Source organism: Danio rerio, chromosome 1 (assembly GCF_052040795.2).
Source record: "Danio rerio strain M-AB ecotype USA chromosome 1, GRCz13ab, whole genome shotgun sequence".
Lineage (NCBI taxonomy): Eukaryota > Metazoa > Chordata > Actinopteri > Cypriniformes > Danionidae > Danio > Danio rerio.
This window is the reverse complement of record NC_141021.1, coordinates 39,242,249-39,266,983: the sequence shown is the minus strand read 5'-3', so window position 1 is coordinate 39,266,983 and position 24,735 is coordinate 39,242,249. Positions and strand designations below refer to the sequence as shown.

At 35.0% G+C, this 24,735-nt stretch overlaps 1 protein-coding gene across 1 annotated transcript in view; it reads right to left on the bottom strand.

The window, feature by feature from the left end:
- Positions 1-1,455: 1,455 nt before the first annotated feature.
- The window catches only part of arhgap10 (Rho GTPase activating protein 10), a 125,421-nt gene continuing 102,141 nt past the window's right edge, over positions 1,456-24,735 (bottom strand). Inside the window, 4 exon segments of the mRNA NM_001045250.1 lie at positions 1,456-2,601; positions 5,941-6,032; positions 10,717-10,821; positions 24,543-24,702. Of these exon segments, the coding sequence (NP_001038715.1) occupies positions 2,513-2,601; positions 5,941-6,032; positions 10,717-10,821; positions 24,543-24,702 (446 nt within the window). The 3' untranslated portion in view covers positions 1,456-2,512.

The window sequence follows — 24,735 nt, the reverse complement described above, 5'->3', positions numbered from 1 at the left end:
AGACACAGCTGAACTTCATGCCTGCTCTCTAAAATTAAATCTGACAAGCATCCTTCACATATATTCAAAATAAGTATGTGTAAGTAATATGAAAAGTTTACATATCTTTTGAGAGTTTGTTATTTGAGATGTAGAATGCAGGGAAAGTGGCCACATTGAGAGAGAATGGAGCGCTGGTGAAGATTGTGGGTGTTTACAGGGGTTTGACTGATAAATATGAATTTATAGCTAAATTGTTAGCGGTGCCAAACAGCGTTTTACGTCTTTGCTACAACAAACCGTTAACACTGAAAGCTGTGCATTTAATTAAAAAAAATTTAAATACTTACAGTTTGTAACTCACAATCCACAGCTTCTTTTATAATGGTTGGAGCTGCTCCTTCTTTGAGGAGTTTTTAGCCGAATTCAACACTGACCTGGGAGAGATTCTGGAAGCTCTCCTGTCAAATTCTTGAGCTATATTTTTCTTTAGATTCTTTGAAACATAATTAATATTAAACTGTAAGCACTTCTCTCTTTGTGTCATCTCCTTTAGAAGTCCAAATGCTGAAACTGAAAAAGCTCAGTGAAAATAGCAATAGTTCGGACAGCATTTTAGCCTTCTCTGCTATAACATTACAACGCCATTGGCCACACCCCTTAGCTACATAGAAGAGGTTTCTGACATCATTAACCTGGATGTATTTTTTGTAATCCTCAAACATCGTTTGCTATGGGTTTTGCTTGGCAAACTCTGTAAAAGCCAATGTCTCCCTTTGCATTGAACTTGGGAGCATATTACTTTCAGAGATGTTGTTTATGTTCACATTACAGGATCACTCAATTAACAGCATTTCGGGGCTAATATGTGAATTCTAGCAATTTGCATACATGATGGAGATGAAATGCCACAAAATGTGTAAATAGCATGCATATATATATATATATATATATATATATATATATATATATATATATATATATATATATAAAAAATATAAAATAATTTTAAAATTTAATTATTTTTCTTCATTGAGATGTCACATTATATTTTACCTAACATATTTATTCAGTGTACTACTGTATTTTTTTACCTGTGATCTTATTTTGTTAAATTAGATAGTTGTAGTTTTGGTACTAACTACATACAATCAAACATACTGTGTATAGATGTATAGATAGAAATTGTACAGTATAACGTCCTTTAGCAAGTATTAATTTAAAAGAGAGATCTGTTAGAGCTGTACTTAATTATGCTGGGCACGCACGCACGCACGCACGCACACACGCACTCACACACACATTTTTTATTTTATTTTTGTACATTTGTTTTTTTTTTTTATCATCAGTTGTATCACAAATGTTTTAGTTCATTTCACAGCAAGCACATTGGGGGTCCAGAGAGCACTGCAGAATATGGTTGTCATCATGTAGAAACACTTAGTTTGGCATGGAAATAAAAGCAAGATATAAGAATAAGAATAAAACATTTTATTTATTTAACATTGATCAACAAGAGATTCAACATCACAAAAAAATGATATCAATGCCAAGACCTTTGCAGAGGTCATTAATCACTGTCTTAAATCACCGCAGATGTGCTCAGTCACAAACGTGAACCAGGGCTCTCAGAAAAATGAAAACGGACTCATTAAACATCAGTGAAATCAGTGAAGGTCTCTGCAAAGAGTGTGTGGTAACTTTAAACCTTTTATCCACTTAAAGAGGAAAAGTGCTTGGCTTTTAAGTGACACAAATTATTCTATGTACTGTACACAACACAAATGTAAGACTTGGCAATATTATATTAGAAGGGACTGCATTGGTTTGTTTTGTTTTCCAGGTTTCTTTCTTCCTCTTTTGTATTAAACCTATAGACAGAATATCAAAAAATATCTGAGTTCTCGAACAGCGTCTTGTATGCCATGCGCTATTTAAACATAAGGCACAGCATCAGTTTTATAAATGCGAATGATTTACTAAATCGCATTTCAATATCAATATCAGCTGCTATGTATATCTCAAAAGTGTTCCAAGAAGCAAAATAGTTTACTTATTTTACCAAAGCGATAATGGTCACTGCACTGTCATAACGTTACACTTAAATTTACTGCAATACATGCCTAATTGAACGCGACTTGATAATATTAAATAAAAAGACACTCAATGTATCTTAACTGAACGCTGAACAACTCCAAACTACAAACTAAAATCATCAGACATGCAACTTTAAAAGCGGACGGTCACAACGAAGGATGAATACTTCCTCATGCAAAACCATATTTACATTTCCAATCTCTAAAAAATGTAGCCTCTTTAATACACACACTGCACAGCTTAGCTTATACTTGAACTCATTTTCTGTGCTAGCAACATATCTGCGTTGTTTGGATACAGCATAAAAACCCCTTCGATGTGGACAAAGATGGAGGAGCGACAAGCAGTGCAGTTGTGAAAGAGCCGCCGAGACCATGGATACCATGTATATAAAGAGAAGTGTGAGGATTTTTTTTCCTTTGCTTTCTTTTCGGAGTTACAGTATCTCCACATAGTTTTCAGGGATGAGTCCTCGCTTTCCCTCCAGCACACCCTCAAGCCATCCGGGCTCCCTGGAGAGTGTCACTGCAGAGCAAAAACCATGGACACACAGGTAAAAGTCTTACTGCAGCTCTTCTGTCACAATGTCAGACAAGCAAACAAAATAAAAAATCCTCAGCGTATGGAAAGACATTTCTCATGTGGATGGTTAGCATGGTTGATGAATGCCAGTTACACCATGATGTGGCAGGAGTTCCGAAATGTTATACATTAAAAAAAAAAAAAAAAAAAAAAAGCTATGAGGACTTGAAGAGATTGTTCAGCTGAAAATGAACATGCACTGCTAATTTACTCATCCTCAGGACATCCAGTGTGTAGTCTAAATGATGCATTTAATTATCGTTTTGTCAGTAGGATATTAAAGCTTTTTTTTAGCTTAAGTCAGTGATAACACCATTTAAAACTATTTATTTAATATAATTTTAAAAAAGGATATTAAAAGGGAATGCAAAACATAATAGATGTGGCTCCTGTTGATGCATGAGGTCTCATAAAAGTTAAATGATCATTCTGTGTGAATAATATAAATAATATTTACTTAATTTTCAATACAATGAGACAAATAGAGAAATCTGATTTTTTTTAAAGACACTGCTTCCATCTGATATTTTATTTCTTGTTTAAAAAAAGCTCGACATACTCCCTATTATACATAACTCTAGAATTACATTTCAGGCACTTTCGAATTATTTTCCCATTGAACATCCTGCGATGTGACATATTCATATTCACACATTGTGATAATGATGCTAAAACGATATATTGTGCAACCTTAATAGCTACTGTTATAACATTGTAAATAATTAGACTGATCAGTTTACTTCATAAGACCTCAATGCAATGTCAAGAGCCACAGTATCTACTATTGAAGTTGTTAAATTACTGAAGCACAAGGGTATCATGTTATGGTTTAGGTCTTAATTGAGAAATGATTAATTGTGATTGTTAATCATCACTGCATACTGAGGACAGTACTGTATACTGTATTCAATATACGCCAAGAATGGCAAAGAAATGCTAAACCATCATGTAGAGGCCTGCATGAACGAACAGCAGGGTACCCGATCACGTAGTTACTATGATTTGTGAAATGATAGAGGTCAACATAGCATTTCAGTAACTGTATAGAACACCCTGAAGAATGATGGTGGGTGAACAACTTCCAGATGAGAGAAAAAAAGTGGAAAACTTACAAAAGGAACCTGCAGATAAACATAACCACATAATTTCATAAATAAAATAATATTTAATAATAATATTTCATGAAATTGGTGAAGTTTAATAATAATATTTAATATTAAACATAAAATATAAATAAAATAAATAAAAATAAATAAAACTACAACACATTGTCATATTATATATAATAGCATGCATGTACTTGCATATAGTGCATTCATAAAGTATTCATAGCACTTCACTGTTCCCACATTTTTTGTCACGTTACAAAATGGATTCAATTTATTTATTTCCTCAAAATTCCACACACAATACCCCATAATGACAATTTGAAAAAAAATATTTTGCAAAGGTTGCAAATTTATTGAAAGTAAAAAATAAATAAATAAATAAAAACCACATGTACATAAGTATTCACAGACTTTGCTGTGAAGCTCTAAATTGAGTTTAGGTACATTCAGTTTCCACTGATCTTTCTTGAGATGTTTCAGCAGCTTAATTGGAGTTTACCTGTGGTAAATTCAGTTGATTGGACATGATTTGAAAAGGCATACACCTATCACCCAGGGTTGAGAGTGCATGTCAAAGCATAAAAGAAGCATGAAGACAAAGGAATTGTCAGTAGACCTCTGAGCCAGGATTGTCCCGAGACACAAGGCTGGGGAAGGTTACAGAAAGATTTCTGCTTCTTTGAAAGTTCCAATGAGCACAGATGTTTGAAACCTTAAGGACTCTTCTACCACTGTAAGCTGAGTGATCGGGGGAGAAGAGCCTTAGACTGAGTGACCATCGGGTATTGATCACCTCCCTGACTGAGCTCCAGAGTTCTTCTGTGGAAAGGAACCTTACAGAACCTTACAGAAGGACAACCATCTGTGCAGCAATCCACCAATCAGACCTGTATGGTAGAGGGGCCAGACGAAAGCCACTCTACACCTGCAATTTGCCAAAAGCCTTCTGAAGGACTCTCAGACCATAAGAAACTAAATTCTCTGGTCTGATAAGACTAAAATTGAACTTTTTGGAGTGAATGCCAGGCGTTACATTTGGAGAAAACCAGGCACCGCTCACCACCAGGCTAATACCATCCCTAGAGTGAAGCATAGTGGTGGTGGCATCATGCTGTGGGATGTTTTTTTGGCAGCAGGAACTGGAAGACTAGTTAGGATTGAGGAAAAGATGAATGCAGCAATGTACAGAGACATCCTGAATCAAAACCTGCTCTTGACCTCAGACTGGGGTGATGGTTCATCTTTCATCAGGACAATGACCCAAAGCACACTGCCAAAATTTCAATTAAGTGGTTTCACAACAACTCGGTAAATGTCCTTGAGTGAGCAAAGGCTGGGAATACTTATGTACATGTGATTTTTCAGGTTTTTTGTTTTTAATAAATTTGCAACAATTAAAAAAATTCACATTGTCATTATGGGGTATTGTGTGTAAAACTTTGAGGAAATAAATAAATTTGTGCCCATACTTTGGATCTCAGCAAATTGCAATCATTTTCAAATATACAATTTTTTCAGTTGAACAATTCAGGCATTTTTTCCTGGTTAAGTTTTTACAAATTATTTATTTAGTGGCATTTATGGTTGATATGGTTGATTGGATACTATATTAGATTAGTGATATATTCTTTTAAATAAATAACAATTTGAATTTACGCCTAATGTAAATCGTCAATTGCCTGTTCAAGTGTATGATGCTAGTATAATTTTCTAACGTAAATAACGAAAACAAACTTGAATGGTTACAAAGCCGGAAAATATTCCTTTTTGTTGTTGTTATTATATTTAACCCAAAACGAGCAACTTTACCATTAGTATTTGAGGTGATGACAATAACAAAACTAAATATAATAATATTCACAACAGCATTCCAATGCTTTTGCTCAAAGTCATCCTGATAGCACATCTATAAGGCTCTGGTTGTAGTTTTTAAGATAATGTCTTCCGAAAACAAAAGCACTGATAGTGGTTAAGGCCCTCATTTCCTTGTGTCATTCTATCACTGCCTTGTTCCTTGCGAATTGATTTTAGGGGTTGTTACATCCCCCGCCCCACTTCCCTCCCTTCTATGCTGATATAAGATCAGATTTTTTTGTGCTACTACGGCCCGCCAAATCCAATATGTCTGCGGATTCGGGTGAGTGCCTGTGGCAGTGATAACGTTAACACTTACCGTCATGGAAGATTGCGCCAACCTGGAAAGAGAGTTCGGAATCGTGTTCAGCCTCACAGGGGTACACAGCCTTTGCTTTCATGAGGGTGACACTGAAAAATGGAGGCAATCAGTTAGTGGGCCTCTCGCTACTCAGGAGTGTGCGGATTAAAACACGACTTTCCATCTAGCTGTAAAGTGGACTCAGCCAAAGTTATCAATGAAAGCAGTCTTTGTGATTAACACCTGCCCGTAAAACCTGCCGAGTTTTAAAGTAGAGAAAGAAGATAGCCGTCAAATAGAAGATATGATTCAGAAAAACAGAGAAATTATCAAGCAAGCTTTGGCAACATCCAGCTATTTTGTGCCAATTATTACCCAAAGTTTGCTTAGGAGTGAATTGGAAGTATGGACAAATGCACAAAAGGACAATTTTTGATTGCAATAATTGTTTAATAAAATGAGAAGAGTTGTGGCATAAGGTATTAGGTGGCACTGAGGAGCGTGCAATGGGAAAATGTTTATGTTTATTTGGTTTTCTGTTAGCACCAAATAATAATATTTTTATATGCACTTGCATAACTTGGGTACAAAAGGGATTTTGACAATATTTTGATTCAACCTTACAAGATATGACATATTTTAAAGCCAGGATTTGAAGGGGCCGCTGGGCAAACTCAAAACTACTTTGGACAGGCTAGTAAAATGTGTGGGCATCAAATAACACACAATTATGTATGTGTGTGTGTTTGTGTGTACATTTCCTCTAGAGTCAGCATTATAGCTAACTTTCACCTGATTGTGTTTTTTTTTTTTTTTTTTACCAATAAAACAATCATACACGGACTGCACATACACATTGTAATGTATATTTTGGGTCATCTGCCTTACCATGCACGTAATTTTAAATTAATTTCTTAATATCTGGGGATTAACAGATCTGTCCACCGCTTAGCATCTACAATAGATTCAAAAGTTCTGGAAAAGCATTTTTACAAGGAATAGAGTGTGTTTTTAGTAAGTTTTGACCATTTTTCTACAAGTGTATCTGTAAACAGGCACAGGGTTTCTGCAGGTTTCACCAAATCAAATTTAAGACTTTATAAGACCTTTTTAAGACCATGAAGAATGAAATTTCAGAGTTCTATGGGACTAAACGCTAAGGATTTTGTAATGACCCAGCAGAAAAAAAATCTAGTTAATCATTTGTTTACCATATATTTTAAATGATGTTTCAAAACAAGTCAATCTTATTTGTTTACATACTTTTCTTTAACATAACCTAAAAAAAAAAAAAAAACTCTTTAAAACTAAATGTATACACAACAGACTGATCTAATATTAGGTATGAATAATAGTTTTGCTAAAAGTTTTATTGAGATGTGTTGTTGGTAATTGGATGTATGTTTGGACTGATTGACTTTACATAAAAAAGGAAAATTAAGACCTGTTTAAAATGACCAACAAGACAATATTTCTGTGAATTTAAGACTTTAAGGCCTTATAGTTTGTTTTTGACATTTAAGACATTTTAAGCCCCCCAGATACTTTAAGGCACTGATGTTAGACGAGAAGGCCTTACAGTCTCTGCTCTAAGTTGCCCAAAGGTGTTTTATTGGGTTAAGGTCAGGACTCTAAGCATGACTCTGGGCCCTATCATACAACCGGCACAATGTGGTGCAAGGCGCGGCGCAATACTTGTTTGCTAGTTTCAGCTTGGCGTAAGAGTCGTTTTGAGGCGTTGCGCTACGCTCTTTAAATACGCCCATAGGCGTTCTGGTCTAAAAACGAAGGCGTTCTGAAGCGCACTGCTGGTGCGTTGCCATTTTGAGAAACTATAATAGATTTTTCATTAGACCAAAACAAACCCAGTCTAAACTCATTAATTCGTTTGCTGGAAATTAGAACTGAATTTAGAAATAGTTTTGAAATAAATATTTGCGCTTAACAAACAAAATTGATTATTTATAGGCTAATTGATGTCTGTGCGTAAAGGTTTCCCTATCCACGAGAGCGAAAGTGAAAGTAGATTATTTATCTCTTTCTTGTGCAGTAGATGATCTGTTTAAAAAAAATAATAAAAAAATTAAAACTTTTAATTGTTAACTGTTTGCTTGTGAAATGCTCAGTTTTTCCACTTCCACTTACTTTATGTCATGTAAATAGCAAATGCGCTTATGGCTCTTAAAGGGAATGGGGGATCAGACTCTGATTGGTTTATTCTCAAAACACCTATAACTCATAAAGAAAATAAACTCAACCCTTTTGGACCATGCGCAACGGTGCAAAGTGGGTTTTCCCGTCCTTAAATTGGCAAATATGGATTCTGACATGCCCTGAAAGCGTTTGCGCCCTGCGCTTTCCGTTTTGCGCATGGACCGTCAAAATAGAGCCCTCTGAGTTTCTCCACACCAAACTCACTCACCTATGACTTTATGGACTTGTTTGTCTTTTGCATTGGTACACAGTCATGTTGAAACAGGAAGTGGTCATCCCCAAACTTTCCCCACAAAGTTGGGAGTATGAAGCATTAAGAATTAATTTCACTGCAACTAAGAGGCCATCCCAACTCATGAAAAACACCACATTCCCCCTCCACCACACCTTACACTTGGCAAAATGCAATCAGTCAAGTACTGTTTGCATCACACTTGGTGATGTAAGGTTGGATGTAGCTGCTCGGCCAGAAAAATGCATTCCTTGAAGCTCTATACACACTGTTTTATGTGATCTCACTGGCCCTGTTTACACTAATACGTTTTAGTTTTAAAACGCATAAGTTTAGCTACAGTTACATCTTCCATCCACACAACCCCGTAGTTTTCGAGATCGGAAAACTAAGCATTTTGGAAACGCTAAAGAGGCCATTTTCATTTTAAAAAAAGTTTAGATTTTACAAGTTTGATATGAAAAACAAACTCCCAAAGACACCTATATGCCTATTTTATTTTGATATTAACAACTTAATAGACATCAAAAATGTTAAGACATTGTGTAACTACATATTTATCTGACCGTTATCTTTACAGAATGCCCATTTTTAAACAAAATGGAGCGTATAACATAACTGCCTTTTCATTTTCAGTGAAAAATATGGAATACACTCTTTCTTTAGCTGAATATCAGTTAAAATAATCAATAATGGCCATTATAAAAGTATAAAGTACAATTAGGTAATGCATTATAGGAAATAATGCCAAGCAATCAGTCAAATAAGAATCAGTGTACGTGGTGACATAAATTAATATATTACCTTATCTTTGCGCTCACCCTAAACACATTACCTGAGAACAATAGATTCAAAAGACCAAAGTCGTTAGATATGGAATACAAGATGACTTAAATATCACGTTTAACAACTATAGTGAGATGCGATCCAGCAGAAGATCCTTGATGAACTGTTCGGCATGCACAGCTCTCACCTGGGGTTCTGTGCTCAAAGTACCCGCTGACTGCCTGGAGCTCAGACATGCTCATACGCTGTAGTGCATGCCAGAGTGTGTGTGGTCATGTGATGTGCATTTTCAGCGGTGTAGTGTGGACGGAGATTTGTTCAGAAACGCTAGGTAAAACGCCAGTGTGGATGTGGATCGTTTTCATTCTAAAATGCTGTTTTAAAACTAAAGCGTATTCGTGTAAACGGGCTGTGATTTTACATGGCTTACCACTGAATGGCTGAGTTGCCAAATGTTTCCCCTTAGTTTCAATAGAAATCTAAAAGTTGACCATGGAATATTTAATAGTGGAGTAATTTCACGAATGGACTTAACCAATCACAGTACCATGCTTGAATTCAAGCTCCTGAGAGTGACCCATTCTATCACAAATGATTTTAGAAGCAGTCTGCATGCTCATGTGTTTTATTTAACAACCGTGGCCATGGAAGTGAGTGGAACCCCTAAAATCCAATAAATTGGAAGGTGTGCCAAAGGTTTAGGTGAAATAGTGTATATATAAAACTGATGTGCAGTTACTGGATACAGCAACACTGCGCTCCAGACTCTCTTCACTTGTACTTAACACCTTTTGACACTTGAATGTTTTGTTGAAATCTGCTGAATGTTTTAACTCCCTCAAAACAATGTGTCCCGAAGTTAATACAGAATTCAGACCAGCACTCGGAATCCAGAAAGTTACTGCAGCAGCTCTAAAGACAATGTGCTCTTTAAAACTGCAACATAAGAAAGACTTGACTTCTGAAGGTCAGTCGTTTTCTGCCAACAGCTTTTTAACAGATTAAAAGACTTTAAATAGAATGAGTCTGATCACCTGCCACTGGGCATCACTCATTTTATAGGATGGAAAGTTAATGCATCTTTGTGTCTGGATCGGAACCATAGATCATTGCAATGGCCCTTGCCTGGAAAGTGAGGAGGAAAAAAAAAATCTGTGTGTTTGTGCGTGTACAGGTGTAGAATCGGAAATAGAGCTGAGAAAGCAGAGATGACAGAGAGAGGGAGAGGGAGAGAGGCGTGCAGAGTTGTGGCGGCATGTAGGAGGTAAGGAAAAGTTGGTAAGTGTGCGAGTCGGAGGCTAAACAATGACAGATGAAGACTTTGCGAGTGAGTGAATGCATGTGTGATTGAGTTAATAGCCTGAGGCTGAGAGCTTAAGTGAGACTTGGAGTGCGAGTGAAAGAATCAATGAGACAGTGAGAGAGAGTGCGTGTGAGGAAAGGTTGAGCCAAAACCGGCCAACCTGACACTTAAAGCAGCAGATTGGAACAAATTAATTACATTCTATGAGAAAGGAGGTGTAGATGAGAATATAATGCAGGGGAAAGACTTTACACCGCACCTTTCCTCGGGTTTATTCTTCTCTGTTCTGACTGATCCATGTTTCACCGGTGTAAGAGAAGCAGGGGAGGCAGAATTCATCCATGACGCTGTTGCAGTGCATATCCTGTTCAACAAAAAAAAAAAAGAGATGCATAAATTCATGAAGTGTAAAAAATGGCTAGTCTAGAAAGACTGTCAGTAAGAAAGAAAAAATGCAACTCAGATAGTGACCCATGCTTGGACTTTTTACAATTTTGCTACATTTTACAATTGATTTTAGGATATTAGAAAAGGTAAAACTTTTTTATGCAAATAAAGAGACATGAGAGACATATCGATGACAACAAACAGACATCCACATCATTATTCCTCTAAGGCATACTCAGACAGATGTGAAGGTTATGAGGAAACCCATTCATTGTCTGAAGGACAAATCGAGAATCTAAAGGATTTATAAACTGCAAATAATGCAAATGAGCACTTTAGATCAGCAACAGTCAAAAGCAGAACCAAGCTAGCACGAAATAACGATGCTGTCAAAAAAGTCATACTGTTTACATATGCCTTTAACTAAATAGGGTTTAAATAAACATACATACTCAAATTACTAAAAACAATAATATTATGTATTAGTCAGTTAAACCAATGTCTAAACAGGAAAACCATTGAAGCATATTAGGTAAAAAGTATTAAATTCATTTATAGTTATTTGTGGAACCACATTCAATTTGCTAAACAAGGTCTAAGCTAGTTGTCATAATGTATGAGATGGGTTTTTAATAGGGCAGTCATTTATTTTTTATAACTTTTTTAGATTTGGAGGTTGATGGCCAATAAACATAAATATGATATTTTTAATATAACTCTTTAGATTTAAAGGTTGGCAGCCAATATTTAGGCTGACAAATATAAATATGATATTTCTTATATAACTCTTTAGATTTGAAGGTTTATAGCCAATATATACATGCTAATAAATATAAAAAAATTTTTTTTCAATTTTTTCTTTATGGTTACACAAAAAACATTCAGTGAACAATATTTTCCTTAATATAATATAATATATATATATATATATATATATATATATATATATATATATATATATATATATATATATATATATATATATATATATATTATTAATATATTATTATTATTATAAAAACATATTGAAAGTTTGAGCTGATCTCTGAACTTCATTAATGAACAATACATTTGAATCTTAACAGAAAGGCCAACTAGAAATGTCACAGGAGTGTCTGGCTACTTCCGAAGAGGATGTAAGAGTAGGATGTTTTGTTTTTTTAATGAAGAGAATGATTTCAGCTTTCTCACACATAAGCCTGTTTCTCTTGCAAGTCTGGTGTCCTCTTTTTTTTTCACGACCAAAAAACTCCCACACCACTGACATCTTATCTTCTCTCTAGTATAGCACCATTAGCTGTTGTAAGGCGCTCAGCAGTTTTATGTGATGTCACAGAGGTGACGATAAAAAACTTACTGGCCAGCAGCAAGCACAAAAAACACTTTCAACGAGCATAAATAATACATTAATAAATTTTTTTTAAAAATAATTGAAAAAAAAAAATCAACGTAACTGGTTATGAGATGAATAGTAATAATATTAACAATTAATGATGTTAAAAATGTATTGGGTGATATCAATATAGTTGCTGATATAGATCATGAATCTCTAGTGAACGCATTAATGCAATTGATTAATCATGCTGAACACAAATTAAACAAGTTAACATAATAATTAGTAATAATGATACGGTTTGAGCCCAGTCGTTATTGCAGTCATATCATTGTGTGATGGATAATATGTAGGGGTGTGACGAGATCTTGTGAGATTAAATCACGATGAATTTTTTGTTGAGGTAAAGTGAAATTAGCAGAGAAGAGGCAGAACTGGATTTGTATCAAAAATCAAGTGCTTTGCACACACCTGGCAATCCAGGCTGCCTCAGTGTTGCACATGTCACTGTCACAAAGACTATTTCCATTTATAGATTTCATAATTTCTTAAAAATACTGTAAAAATCCCATCTCTTTCTCGTGAACCCAATTATCACACCCCTAATAACATGATAATATATGATGTATCAAGACATGATGTAGGCTTGTCAAAGGACTGGATGAGTGCACCAAATCTTTCCAAATTTTTTTTTTTTTTAATCAACCACAAAATGAACTCATTCCATCACTATATGGATATAAACAGACCCATGAACACAGCCATGCAGTCACTATTTAGAAACTATTGATAGAAAAACTAAAAATACACAAACAAACAAACAAACAAACAAATAAATAAATAAATAAATAAATAAATAAATAAATAAATAAATAAATAAATAAATAAATAAATAAATAAATAAATAAAGTGGGTCCATTTGCAAAAGACATTTATTGCATTTACTGGAGACCACTGAGCATCAGTAAGTAACCAAAACTACCTTGGAGTAAAATGAAGCTAATAGATGGTAAGTTAAAAATACTCTACTATGAAAAATATTAAGGTTAAACAAGAGGCTCTGTTTTCTTAAACTAGATTGTCATTTCTTTATTTCAACACTGGATATTAACCTTTTAAATGGTGTATTTTAAATTAGAAATTAATATAGATAATTTGAGACGATGATTATGATCAACATCGACACATTTTTAATCAATACACAAAATTGAACAACTAGCATTGCTGAAAACTGCAAAACTGTGTCATTGAATTTGGAAAAAAATAGATCAATCACCAATACCAATTCCGTACAACATCTTGAATGTAATTTTATGGATCTAAGTAGTCAAGGTTTATCACTGTGAGCCTCTATAATGAAAAAAACACCTGCAATCTTAATAGGCAGAAATTTCCAGTTACCCCTTACAGCCATTTCACTTTTTTATTTGGAATCAGATACTTTTAAGCCTCTAAACTATAAGAAAGTTTTCCATCAAATATGCATTCAAACAACCAGTCCAAAACTGTGCTAATGTAAAGAAAGCCAGGCTGGTTACATCAGAGATGGCAGGGACAACGATGACTTGCAGCCAGATTCTGGTTTTACTGTAATTCCAGTGTCTGTTTCACTCTAAAACGAGCTGAAGAGTTGCTGTTTCTGAAGAGCAGGAGCACTGGGCTGTGTGGAATACAGTTTGTGATTACTGAAGCACAAATAAACCATGTATGTGTGCTTCAGACACACTGATCAGTAGGTATTGTATTATGCATAAACGCAATTCAGTACAATCACAGTGCTGTTTTCATGCACATTAAAGATAATGTTTTTGTTTGTTGTGTGTGTATACCGTGCATGTTCTTCTTTAGTAGGTATAGGCCAACACAGCTTTAAGGTAGAAGTTTTTCCATGAATTTCCATGCAGTTCTGTGACAAAGATCTTAGTCAACTTTCTTTAAATGCCAGACGAAACTATGCAAAATACAATATTTAGGTTTTGTGGTAATAAGCTGTGCCAAGTCTAAACTATATTTGCACCATTTTAATGTATTTGAAGGTGTTAAATGCATTAGAAACAACCATAATTTGGTATATAATTACCATTAAAAACATCTGCTTTCTGTTTAAATAGATTTAATTTAAATTATTCTTGTAATAGCAAAGTAACACTTTCAGTATCCATTACTGCAGTCTTGGTGTTAGAATATCATTGTGAAGGAAAGCTATTGTAATCGCGTTAGGATCCATCGGTTTGTTATTGAGCAGAGCAAAGACGGTTGATGTTGTTCATCCAAACGATTGCGACAGAGACTGCATAATAAACCCTTAGAAGAGAAAGGATCTGCGTAAAACAGCTGATCAAAACATTAGACAGGTGGTGAGTGATATTCTAAGTCGATCTCTCTCTTTTGTATGCTGTAGTGCTGTATTTATACCATTTAGCTGTAGTGTAATTAGTGTAAGATGGGACTCACAAATCAGGAATGTATGCATTTTGTATAGGCCACTCTCTGTATAACCCTGAGTTACTTTTTGTTTGGCCATCTGTGAACATTTGTTTCTCCTGTTTTCGTTACTACTAGTTTGGTAAAAATAAATAAATAAAGAAAGAAAGAAAGAAAGAAAGAAAGAAAGAAAGAAAGAAAGAAAGAGAATAAATAAAGCAAGAAGGAAAGAAGGAATGAAGGAAGGAAAGAAAGAAAGAAAGAAAGAAAGAAAGAAAGAAAGAAAGAAAGAAAGAAAGAAAGAAATGCCCGTATGTGTTTGCCGTTTTTCCTTATCGCAAACACAACAGTACTCTGGAAGAGATTGCGTTGCTTTGGCTTTTTATAAGGGTTAATTATTGTGATATGCTGATTACAACAAAGAAACACTTGGAAATCTCTGTAGACTGATGGCATTTCATGCAGTACAGCCTTATAATAGGACTGTAACGATACACCAAACCCACGATTCGGTTTGTATCACCATTTTTTTTTTTTCCGTGTGGGGTGGGAAAAAAGAAAAAGATTTTTAAAACTATTTTTTATTAAATAACATTTGAAAAATCTTTATAAACTGAACTTCAAATAACAATATTAACTATGCAAATTATTAACAATATAAATAGCCATATATAAAATAAATAAATAACCAAAGTTTATATCACTTTTGTTTTCTTTGTAACAAAATACTGTTGAAAAACCAAACAGAACTGAACTCCATTGTGTAGATGGTTCAAGCATGTTGAAAATTCTTTTTCAATCAAGTTCTCTTACATAGAAAAAGTCAATTAAATGGCTACTAGGGATGCTCATTTCGGTTAATTTTGCTAACCGACAACCACCGCTCATTAATCGGTTATTAACGGTTAGCTGGTCAGATTACTAGGCTATTAATTTTATATTAAACAAATTGACGTGTCTATTTTGTGTCTGATACATTAAATATTACATTTTAAACTACTGATTTATTTTTAAATGCTAGCATATTAATAAAAGAACAGAACAACAGAGCATCTTCACGCACCTGCAGTGTTCAGCACGGAAGAGCAGAATAATCTAAATAAAATGAATAAAATAAATAGGACTGCCCTAAATTATTTTCATTTAAATAATTAATTCATATTACAAAACGAAAATACTGACTTATTCTTTTTAATAACCGGCATAGGCTGTTTTTTTTTCCAATCATATGTTTTTTCTTGCGACAAATAAAAATAGCAGACTTCCTCAAATTGCCCGGTCCACGGAAAAAATGCAGTTATTTAATGCCCCGCTGTTATTATTATAATAACAAAACCTTTTACTTTTTTAATAGAAATCATTATTTTAAAGATTATGTCTTGCTATATGGTTTCCTCTCTCCCTCGCGGTTCAAGTGCGTGCTGCGTGATAAAAAAACAACAACAACGCGCGCATATGTTGACTTTTTGTAAACAGTTTTGATGTTTAAATATAATATTGCATTAATATGCATACATGCTTTATAAGCTGTAAAATAAAAAGTAAAGCCTATTTGTTGTGTTTATTACACAGATCCAGGTCAACACCAGCGCTGGTTTTGCATCAACACAATTGTTAAACAGCAATATTCTTCTTCCATTTTGCTTCATTGGCAAATGTGTCTGTAGGCACGGGTTATACGTTATCGTCCCGCAAATTAAGTATGCCTTGCGGTTGAACAAGGGGCCGAAAACAAGGCGCATCTTACTGCCTTTATGTTGACAAGGAAAAATAAGAGAAGAAGCGCGGTCCTCTTATCAAACAACTGAATCAGCTGGGTATCGATTGTGCATAAGTGTTGCTGTCTGTGTTGTTACAATTGTATAATTTAATAATATTGTGTGATATTCAAGATTTGTACATTCATCCAGCTCTGGATAACTTAAAACAGCGATTAGACCTTCAGAGCGGCATTAATGCATCCTGAAGCGAAATGGCTATAAACTCCAGCAAGAGTGATTATATACAGAGCCATATGCCTTTATCTATAAATAAAGTATAACTATAGAAACTGTGTTCATCTTAACTGAAAGCTTCGTCCTGTTTCCGGGCCTCACGCATCGCGCACCTGTCAGTCAGCACGTAACGTTAACTCCCAAATGGTTAAACAGAAAGCGCACAGCACGGTAACAGAAAAGTTTCCTATGCAGAGGAGTCGGGGCATCTGGTGAACGCCCATCCCTCTCTGAGCAGCCACATTAACAACAATGCTTTGACAGCATTGGCACTATTTCTGCCATTGTCTGTTGTCAAGCGGGGTTACGTTGGTTTTGTTTTTGATATTCCTGACACATTCAGACGGTCCCTTACTAAGAGCTCCGTGCGAGCTCTCCCGGTTAAACGCATATTGCGAGGGCTTAAACGGAGCAGTGCACGTAATGTCGAGCGAAAAAAAGTGTTTCCTCACGTTCTTCTTCAACTAGCTCAACTTTTGCAGGCACGCGTGACGTTATTGGAAAGGTAGTCACGGGGTGTGTCGCGATTCTCCCTTATCAAACCGCGACACAGGATCATAGATCTGAGTGTCGTGATTTCGATTTCATATCGTGTATCGTTACAGCCCTAACTTATAATCTTAAAATGTGAGCAAAATTACCTGTTTTGTCACCACATACACACATAAGTGTTAAAAAAACTTAATTATTTCTATTATACATTATGGCCTTAAATACCCAATAGAGCTTTACTTGAATCCAGAATACACCAGCACAGCTAGCTGTTAAAACAAAGCCATGCTCTTAATTACTTTTGAGTAAGAGTGGTTTGGAAAACTCAAGAGAATGTGGAAGAGAAATGTGTGTGCTTGAAGGTGAGGAGTGTCAAGGACTCACAGGAGCAGGAATAGTGGCAGCACAGGGGCAAATGAGGAGAAGTGAAGTCCAGCAGGAGAGACAGAGGAAAAGAAAGAAATATATATACATGTACAGTATGTATAGAGGGAGAGAGATACAGTGATTTATGACTCTGCAGTGGGTCTTTGAGTCCTCAGCTGCTGCACATCAGCATGAGACTACAGCAGCGCTGCAGTGCAGCAAATCCACTCATTAACCTCTCCCTCTCACACACACACCTCACAGCAGCCGCTTGAGTCCAGCCTAATACTCTACACACACACACACACACACACACACACACACACACACACACACACACACACACACACACACACACACACACACACACACACACACACACACACACACACACACACACACACACACACACACTTTATTTCAAATCAAGGTCATACTAATGTGTAACATTAAACATCAGATGTCACCAGGGTAACTAGAGTCACTTAAGAGGGGAAAAAAAGAGAAAAAAATATGTTTACACACTGTAATCATCAAAATCTGAAGAAAAGCTAAATGAAGAGGGGGAAAAAGATAAATAAAATCCAATATGGTTGCCTGGGTAACAACCAGAACTGCAGGAAAATGGTTTTGCCCCAAAATAATGCTTCCACAACTACAACTAAGCCGAACCGAGGAAATCATGCTCATTTAGAGCTATTAAAAATATCACTTAGAATTATATTGCATTCAACGTCTAATTTTATGATTCTTAAATAAGTATGTTATTTGAAAGAGGCAATAAAGGACTTAGGATTTAAAAGAAAACACTGACTGGCTGTTTAACAACTCAGTGAACCTCATTTAAGTTTTGCTTACTGATCTTGGATAACTCATAATTTCACCACAAAATAATATCAAAATGAAAATCCCCCCAAAACTGCAATTATAATTATCACTGAATTATACTCAATTTGATTAAAGTTTTAATCCATCATTTCTAGGATGATACAGATGGCATGCATGCAATTTCAATGAGCTGTCTGTATTAAACATAGCAATCTGTGTCTCACGTAGCTGCACAGCCTGGCGAGGCAAACTTTTAATGTATTACTAATGAGAGTCAGGTAAACAGTTAAGTCACGTTGATTCGATTTCAGTTCACAATTTAAAGTCTATGGTTGACCACTATTTAAGCAGGAGCAAACCTTGAAAGCAAAGAAAATGCAAGCAGAAATAAAGAAGACTACTGTATGCTAAATAATAATAGTTTTAATTTTGACTATAAAACAATTCAATTCAGATTTGACTTTAAATCCGGCTTATTAGTCTACTGTATATCCAACAACTTTAATTGAAAAAAAAAAAAAAAAAAAAACTGATAACATGAAATATAGATAAATGACAACATAAGAAGTATGACACGCTTGAAAGTAATAACATCATCATAAAAATCCAGCAAAGCAGATCACAATGCAGTCAGTCAGAATGGATCTGTTTGAGCACTGGTTGCTTGCTGAACCCATACAGAATTGTGCTCTCTAGTTTCTTAAATGTTACTGTACACACAACTTTGTCAAAAATGAATTCACAGCAAAGTCCAATTATTCTGTTATTCATATTTAGGTAAAAAGCAGTTTGAAATATATGAGCAACAGTTTACTTTTATCAGCATTTAGATGTAAATGTGCATTTTCCTTTCAATACCAGAGACATGACTAAGCTTACATCAGTTGGGAAAACAACAGTTAAGAAAGCATTTGACCAGCTGCATTAGAGATATTTAGAAAATATCAGTAGTTTTGCACAACACTCAAGCAAAGTCAGGTTTAGATTTATGCTACTTTGTGCAGTTGAATGCTTTAAAAGAAAGTAGCTTTACATTATTACACCATGTTCCGACTACATGCAACATAGTGTTGTGAAATGAAAACCTAATCTTTTTGACGGTAAAAGGAGTTTTTGTCCTAAACATCTGTGACAGTGTCACGTAACGTTTCTATTTTATTAATTGTTTCTATTTCTGCAACATCATGGCTGAAAAACAGCATAAACTACAATGACAATAATCACCTCAGGTGCTGATTACATGCTTTATTCTGTTTTAATTGTTACCAGTGTGAGTTCAAATGCCATTGTATGTGACATTTATAGCATACCAAATGCACCGCTCACACTTTAAATAACACATATACATTTTAGTTGCCTAAAAATAGCAACACGTCAACAATGTGCCTTAATGGCCAAAACCATTAACCATTTTAAACCATACAAAATCATAATAATATATACATATAATAACAATCCATGGTCAACCTGAGCTCAAACAAACCTTGTCATCGTCTTGATGAACAGCTGCAAAGTTAAGAAGAAGAGCAGAATCTACCATGTGTCTTGTTATTATTTAAGAGGCCATCTAAAAGTGCAAGTGGTTTCACTTTCTCTATAGAGCTGTGATTGCTCGTCGCGTGTCTATATTTGAAATAACAAACTTCTTGAGCTGATTATATTACGTGCACATGATTATTGAAGTGCTTCTGACATCCTTTGAGAAATGGACAAACGCCAGAGTGAAGCGTGAAAAAACAAAGGAGAAGCCTGAAAAAAACAACAACAAATGATTGTTTCAGCAACTTAAAACGTGAAAAAACTGCCATGTAACTCTATTATCAATCGCCTTTTGGACTATTATGAACTTGGAATGACGGAAATACTTTATAACAAGAGGCTAAATTTGCTGGCAAAGAATAAGATACAGATGAGAGGTTTGCACTGACTGTATGTGTCTGTTGTTTTTAAACACAAATAAGGACTAAACGTATGCTGTGTGTAGTGTTTCTGTAATTGGTAACATTTCGGAGAATGTAAGGGTCTGTATTTGTATATACATATTGCATTTATTTATTTTATATAATTGCAGATGTTACAGCAGGCTATTTTGAACAATTTGTATCATTGATTTACAGTTATTATCAAATTATTTTCATAGAAAGGCTAGTAATTAACATTTATACGCAAGTATTTGCAATATTTGTATAAAGCCTCTGTTTTGTGAGAAATTAAAAAAAGAGATAATTCCATTGCAGCAAATTTCATTGGTTGTGGAATGACCTGCCTCTTTATATCAGCCAATGCTCCATTCTCAGAGAGTTTAAATACAGATAAAACATACTATTTTACGGTAGTATTTAACCTTGCATGAGTGCGTTTTAATGATCTAATAGACTAGTATTAGATGTTAAGGCTGAGGTTCGATTTGTGGTCTGTGTGCTATTAGGTTATTGAGTAAAAATGGAATTTTATTAATATATATATATTTGTTTTATGAAAATGTTTACTTAAATTTTGTTTATTGTTATTTTTCTTTTGTATTGCATATGTACAAAACTGTGTACAACCTTTGTTCTATTAACGTGCTTTATTAATACACAAAGTTTAACTTGCTAACTCTGTAAAAAATTCATTTGTAAAATGTACGGCAAAAAGGCAGCAGTGGTTGCTGGAATTTGAGGGTAAAAATATGGTAGGTATAGAAAATAATTATTTAAATATCACAGTAAATTACCATATTTCATTAATTTAAAGATAAACACAAATGTTTTGAAGTACTAACATCTACACAACGCAGCTTTGTTTCACATGTAAAAACTGAACCATAATGTAATGTGGTGATATAAAGTCATAAAATTAAGCAACTTATTTTTTTTTTTTTACCATTGAATATCATGGACTTTTTTTTTTTTTTTTTACAGTGTAGATCACTAATACAGCATAACTATAAGTTGTGCACTTCTCCAAGGCCAGTGGCTGAAAGATTTACAGGATAACAGGTGACAACCTCTTGACATATGGACAAGAGGAGCTCTGCGAGCGACAGCGCCCACTAGAAGGGTAAACAAGGCGAACATCTCTCTGTGTCAATAGTGTTTACGGGATAGGACCGCGGCCACCTGTCCCTCGGACAAACAGCAGGCAGGATTTACAGGCGCACAGGGAGCCGCTTCCTCTGATGGCAGAGAGTGGGAAACGGCAGGGAGAGAAGCAGAGGGTTACATAAGACCAGCTCCGTCTGCGCACTAGACCGCAGGCCAAGAAGAGAGAGCAGCATGCGCTCAAAAACGAATGTATGGGGAAACTACGGAATGTGGCCACATCAGCGGTTAATTGAGAGATCAAGAAGTTGCGGGACAAATGGAGGTTGTGGTTTGGTTAAATAAGTGAGAACAAAATTGGATGCAAACCGGAAAAAATGGCGAACAGATGAATGACGTTTATTTACAGGTGAGTCTGCACAATGTGGCAGGCCTCTATTAGGATTCAATGCAAGAAGCCCAAAACAAACACAAAGCATCTGAAGGGCTGCGAAAGAGCTGAAAAACCAGAGGCAAAACCTCTGGCAAACAACACTGGCACTGGATGAAACTCTCAGTCCAAGAACTAACTCAAGCTGACAAGCACAGGCTTGAGCTCAAAACAAAATACAAGAGAAAACACACACACACACACACACACACAAACAAACTCTGGAAGTGAATAAGGTATAGCTGAAGGGTTGGCCAGGCTATATAAGAGGTAGAGTTTCTGCTATAAAATAAAAATTATTTTAAAAAGTTAATAAAGTACAATAAATTATTTTTGATTATTTATCTTTTTTCCTTACAAGTTAATTTTAGTGATATTTAGATCTACATACAGTATATTCTGATGGATGGATGTGCATTTGATATGCATTTCTCTTCCTTTATTTACTTCTTTCTTTTTTCCTTAACCAATTTATCCATATTTCAAGTTGCCAATGCAGCGTCTCATCTAATATAATATTTAATGCCAGCTTATATCCAGTTCACAAGGGGTCAGGGGGTTATCTCCTGTTTCCAAAATGCATCACAAACTGCTTAAGAAACTGTTCTACTATGATAATTGGTGATGAAAATAAATTATGTTCAAAAGGTTTACTTCTGTTAACTGTTTATTCAGTTAAACATGATTTTTAAACTGTAGGCCTACAGAAACAGCGATTTTTGATTACTTTAATCCGACTAAAGTCATAACTAAACAGAAATGGAATTAAGACGTGGATTATGCATATATTAGTGGCATTATTAAAGTAACACCACAATACATCAAACTAGATACACACACGCGGCTGTCAGTAAAGGGGTATTATTTGAGTCTAATAGCCCAGCTTGTCATGGGGGCATGAATGAAATGAGTTAAAGTTAAACTAAAAATAGAACCTGCTGAACTACAGTTTAAGTCACCTAAAATTCCAAGAAACTCTTACATGAAAGCACTTCATGTAAACACCTTAATTATAGTATTGTCTATTAAGTCAAATAACTAGATTGCAGATGTCCATATAAACATAGTCAGTAGAGTCTTCAAAGTAAGTGATCCAGAAGAGCATCCTGCTGATTTGATTTAGAAGGGCACTTTTTTTGACAATGGTCAGGTAAACAGTACATCCATGCTAAAATATAAGGTGAAAGTCATCATAGCTTGCATAGAATAGACCCAGCTCCCAACCCAAATTTGAGAATAGATTGATGGCGATATTTTTTGTTATAGATTTTTTTTATGTTATAGCCTTATTCCAAAATTCAAATTTCCTCAAAATTCTACACACAATACCCCAAAATGACAATGTGAAAACATTTTTTTTTTAATTGTTGCAAGTATTGATTATAAAAAAACCTTAATAATCAGGACTCTTCCTAGAGTTGGCTGACCATCTAAGCTAAATGATTGGGGGGGAAAGGGCATTGGCTAATCCCCAGGCTAATACCATCCCTACAGTGAAGCATGGAGGTGGCAGCATAATGCTATGGGGATGTTTTTCAGCAGCAGGAACTGGAAGACTAGTCAGGATAGAGGGAAAGATGAATGCAGCAATGTACAGAGAAATCCTGAATGAAAACCTGCTTGAGAGTGCTCTTGACCTCAGACTAGGGCGACGGTTCATCTTCCAGCAGGACAATGACCCAAAGCACACCACCAAATTATCAATGGAGTGGATTCACAACAATCTGTTGTCATTTCTTATCTTTTTTTGTTATTGCTTGTTATATTGAAATAATGTAGTGTAAAACATTATGAAACCTCAATATCTGTCCATTAATATAAAAGCTTATCAGATGTATGGGTATTATGAAGTGATACAAATAATGTATAGTTTAATACATATATATATATATATATATATATATATATATATATATATATATATTTTTTTTTTTTTTTTTTTTTTTTTTTTTTTTTTTTAAATTGCTTACATTAGCAAATAAAACACAATTTTGGCCTACTGGGCAAAAAGGGGATGCTTCTAGGACAATTGTAGAGGCTGTCATTCATTCATTCTCACACTACTTAAGGTCTTGGTAAAAGAAGGGCATCTTAGCTCTGTCTTTCGTAAAGCGCAGTTATTGTTTAATTTAAAGTAAATCTGACTCAATCAAAGTAGTGCCACTGCGCAAAAAAAAAAAAAAAAAAAAAAATATGAATGTATGCTGCACTTCCGACTGTACAGTGTGTTGTGAGGTAAGGGACATTTTAATTTGCCATTCACTGACAGTCGGACAGGCTCATCTAGTTCACCAAACTCCGTCTTTAAAAAAAGTTGATTCCGTTTATTCCGTTTTATTCAGAAAGCGGAATAAAACAGTCTCCATATAAATAACATATTGAAATTAACATATTGAAAACATATGATTCGATTCACGCGGTTCTCGGGCTTTTGCTGTCAAAGGGAAGTGGCGTGTAGCGGCTTTTGCCAACAAACTGTCATTTCTCAATACGCTAATGCTGTGATTCAGTTTTGAAGCAAATCTATTTGTTGATGGTGTACTATATGCCTAAAGCATTCACTCAATGTCATTATCTCTTTTTTGGTGGAAATGGCGTTTAGCGGCTTTCGCTTTTTATGTATATTTATATTAAAACTTTATAGCTGTATTATATTATAGCTTTACATACATTTAAGCTAAAAAGCAAAGTACATCAAAATTATTATTTTTTTTATATATAAAAAAATTTATTTAGTTTTAAATATAAAGTAAATGAACTACATTTCTTTTTTTTTTTGTGAGAGAGAAGAGAGCATTTGCTACATACCCAGTGCCTTCTTGCAGGGATGTGCTAATGGTAGTGTGGTGATTCTTGGATTTCTCAGGAGGCGTTCCAGAGGCATTGGAGGACTGGGAGGAGACTGACTCATTACTGCCCACTGATGTCTCATCATTACACAGGCCTGCACTCTCAGAGGATGGAGACACTGTCACAGCAAGCAGAAAGAATGGCATGGAAA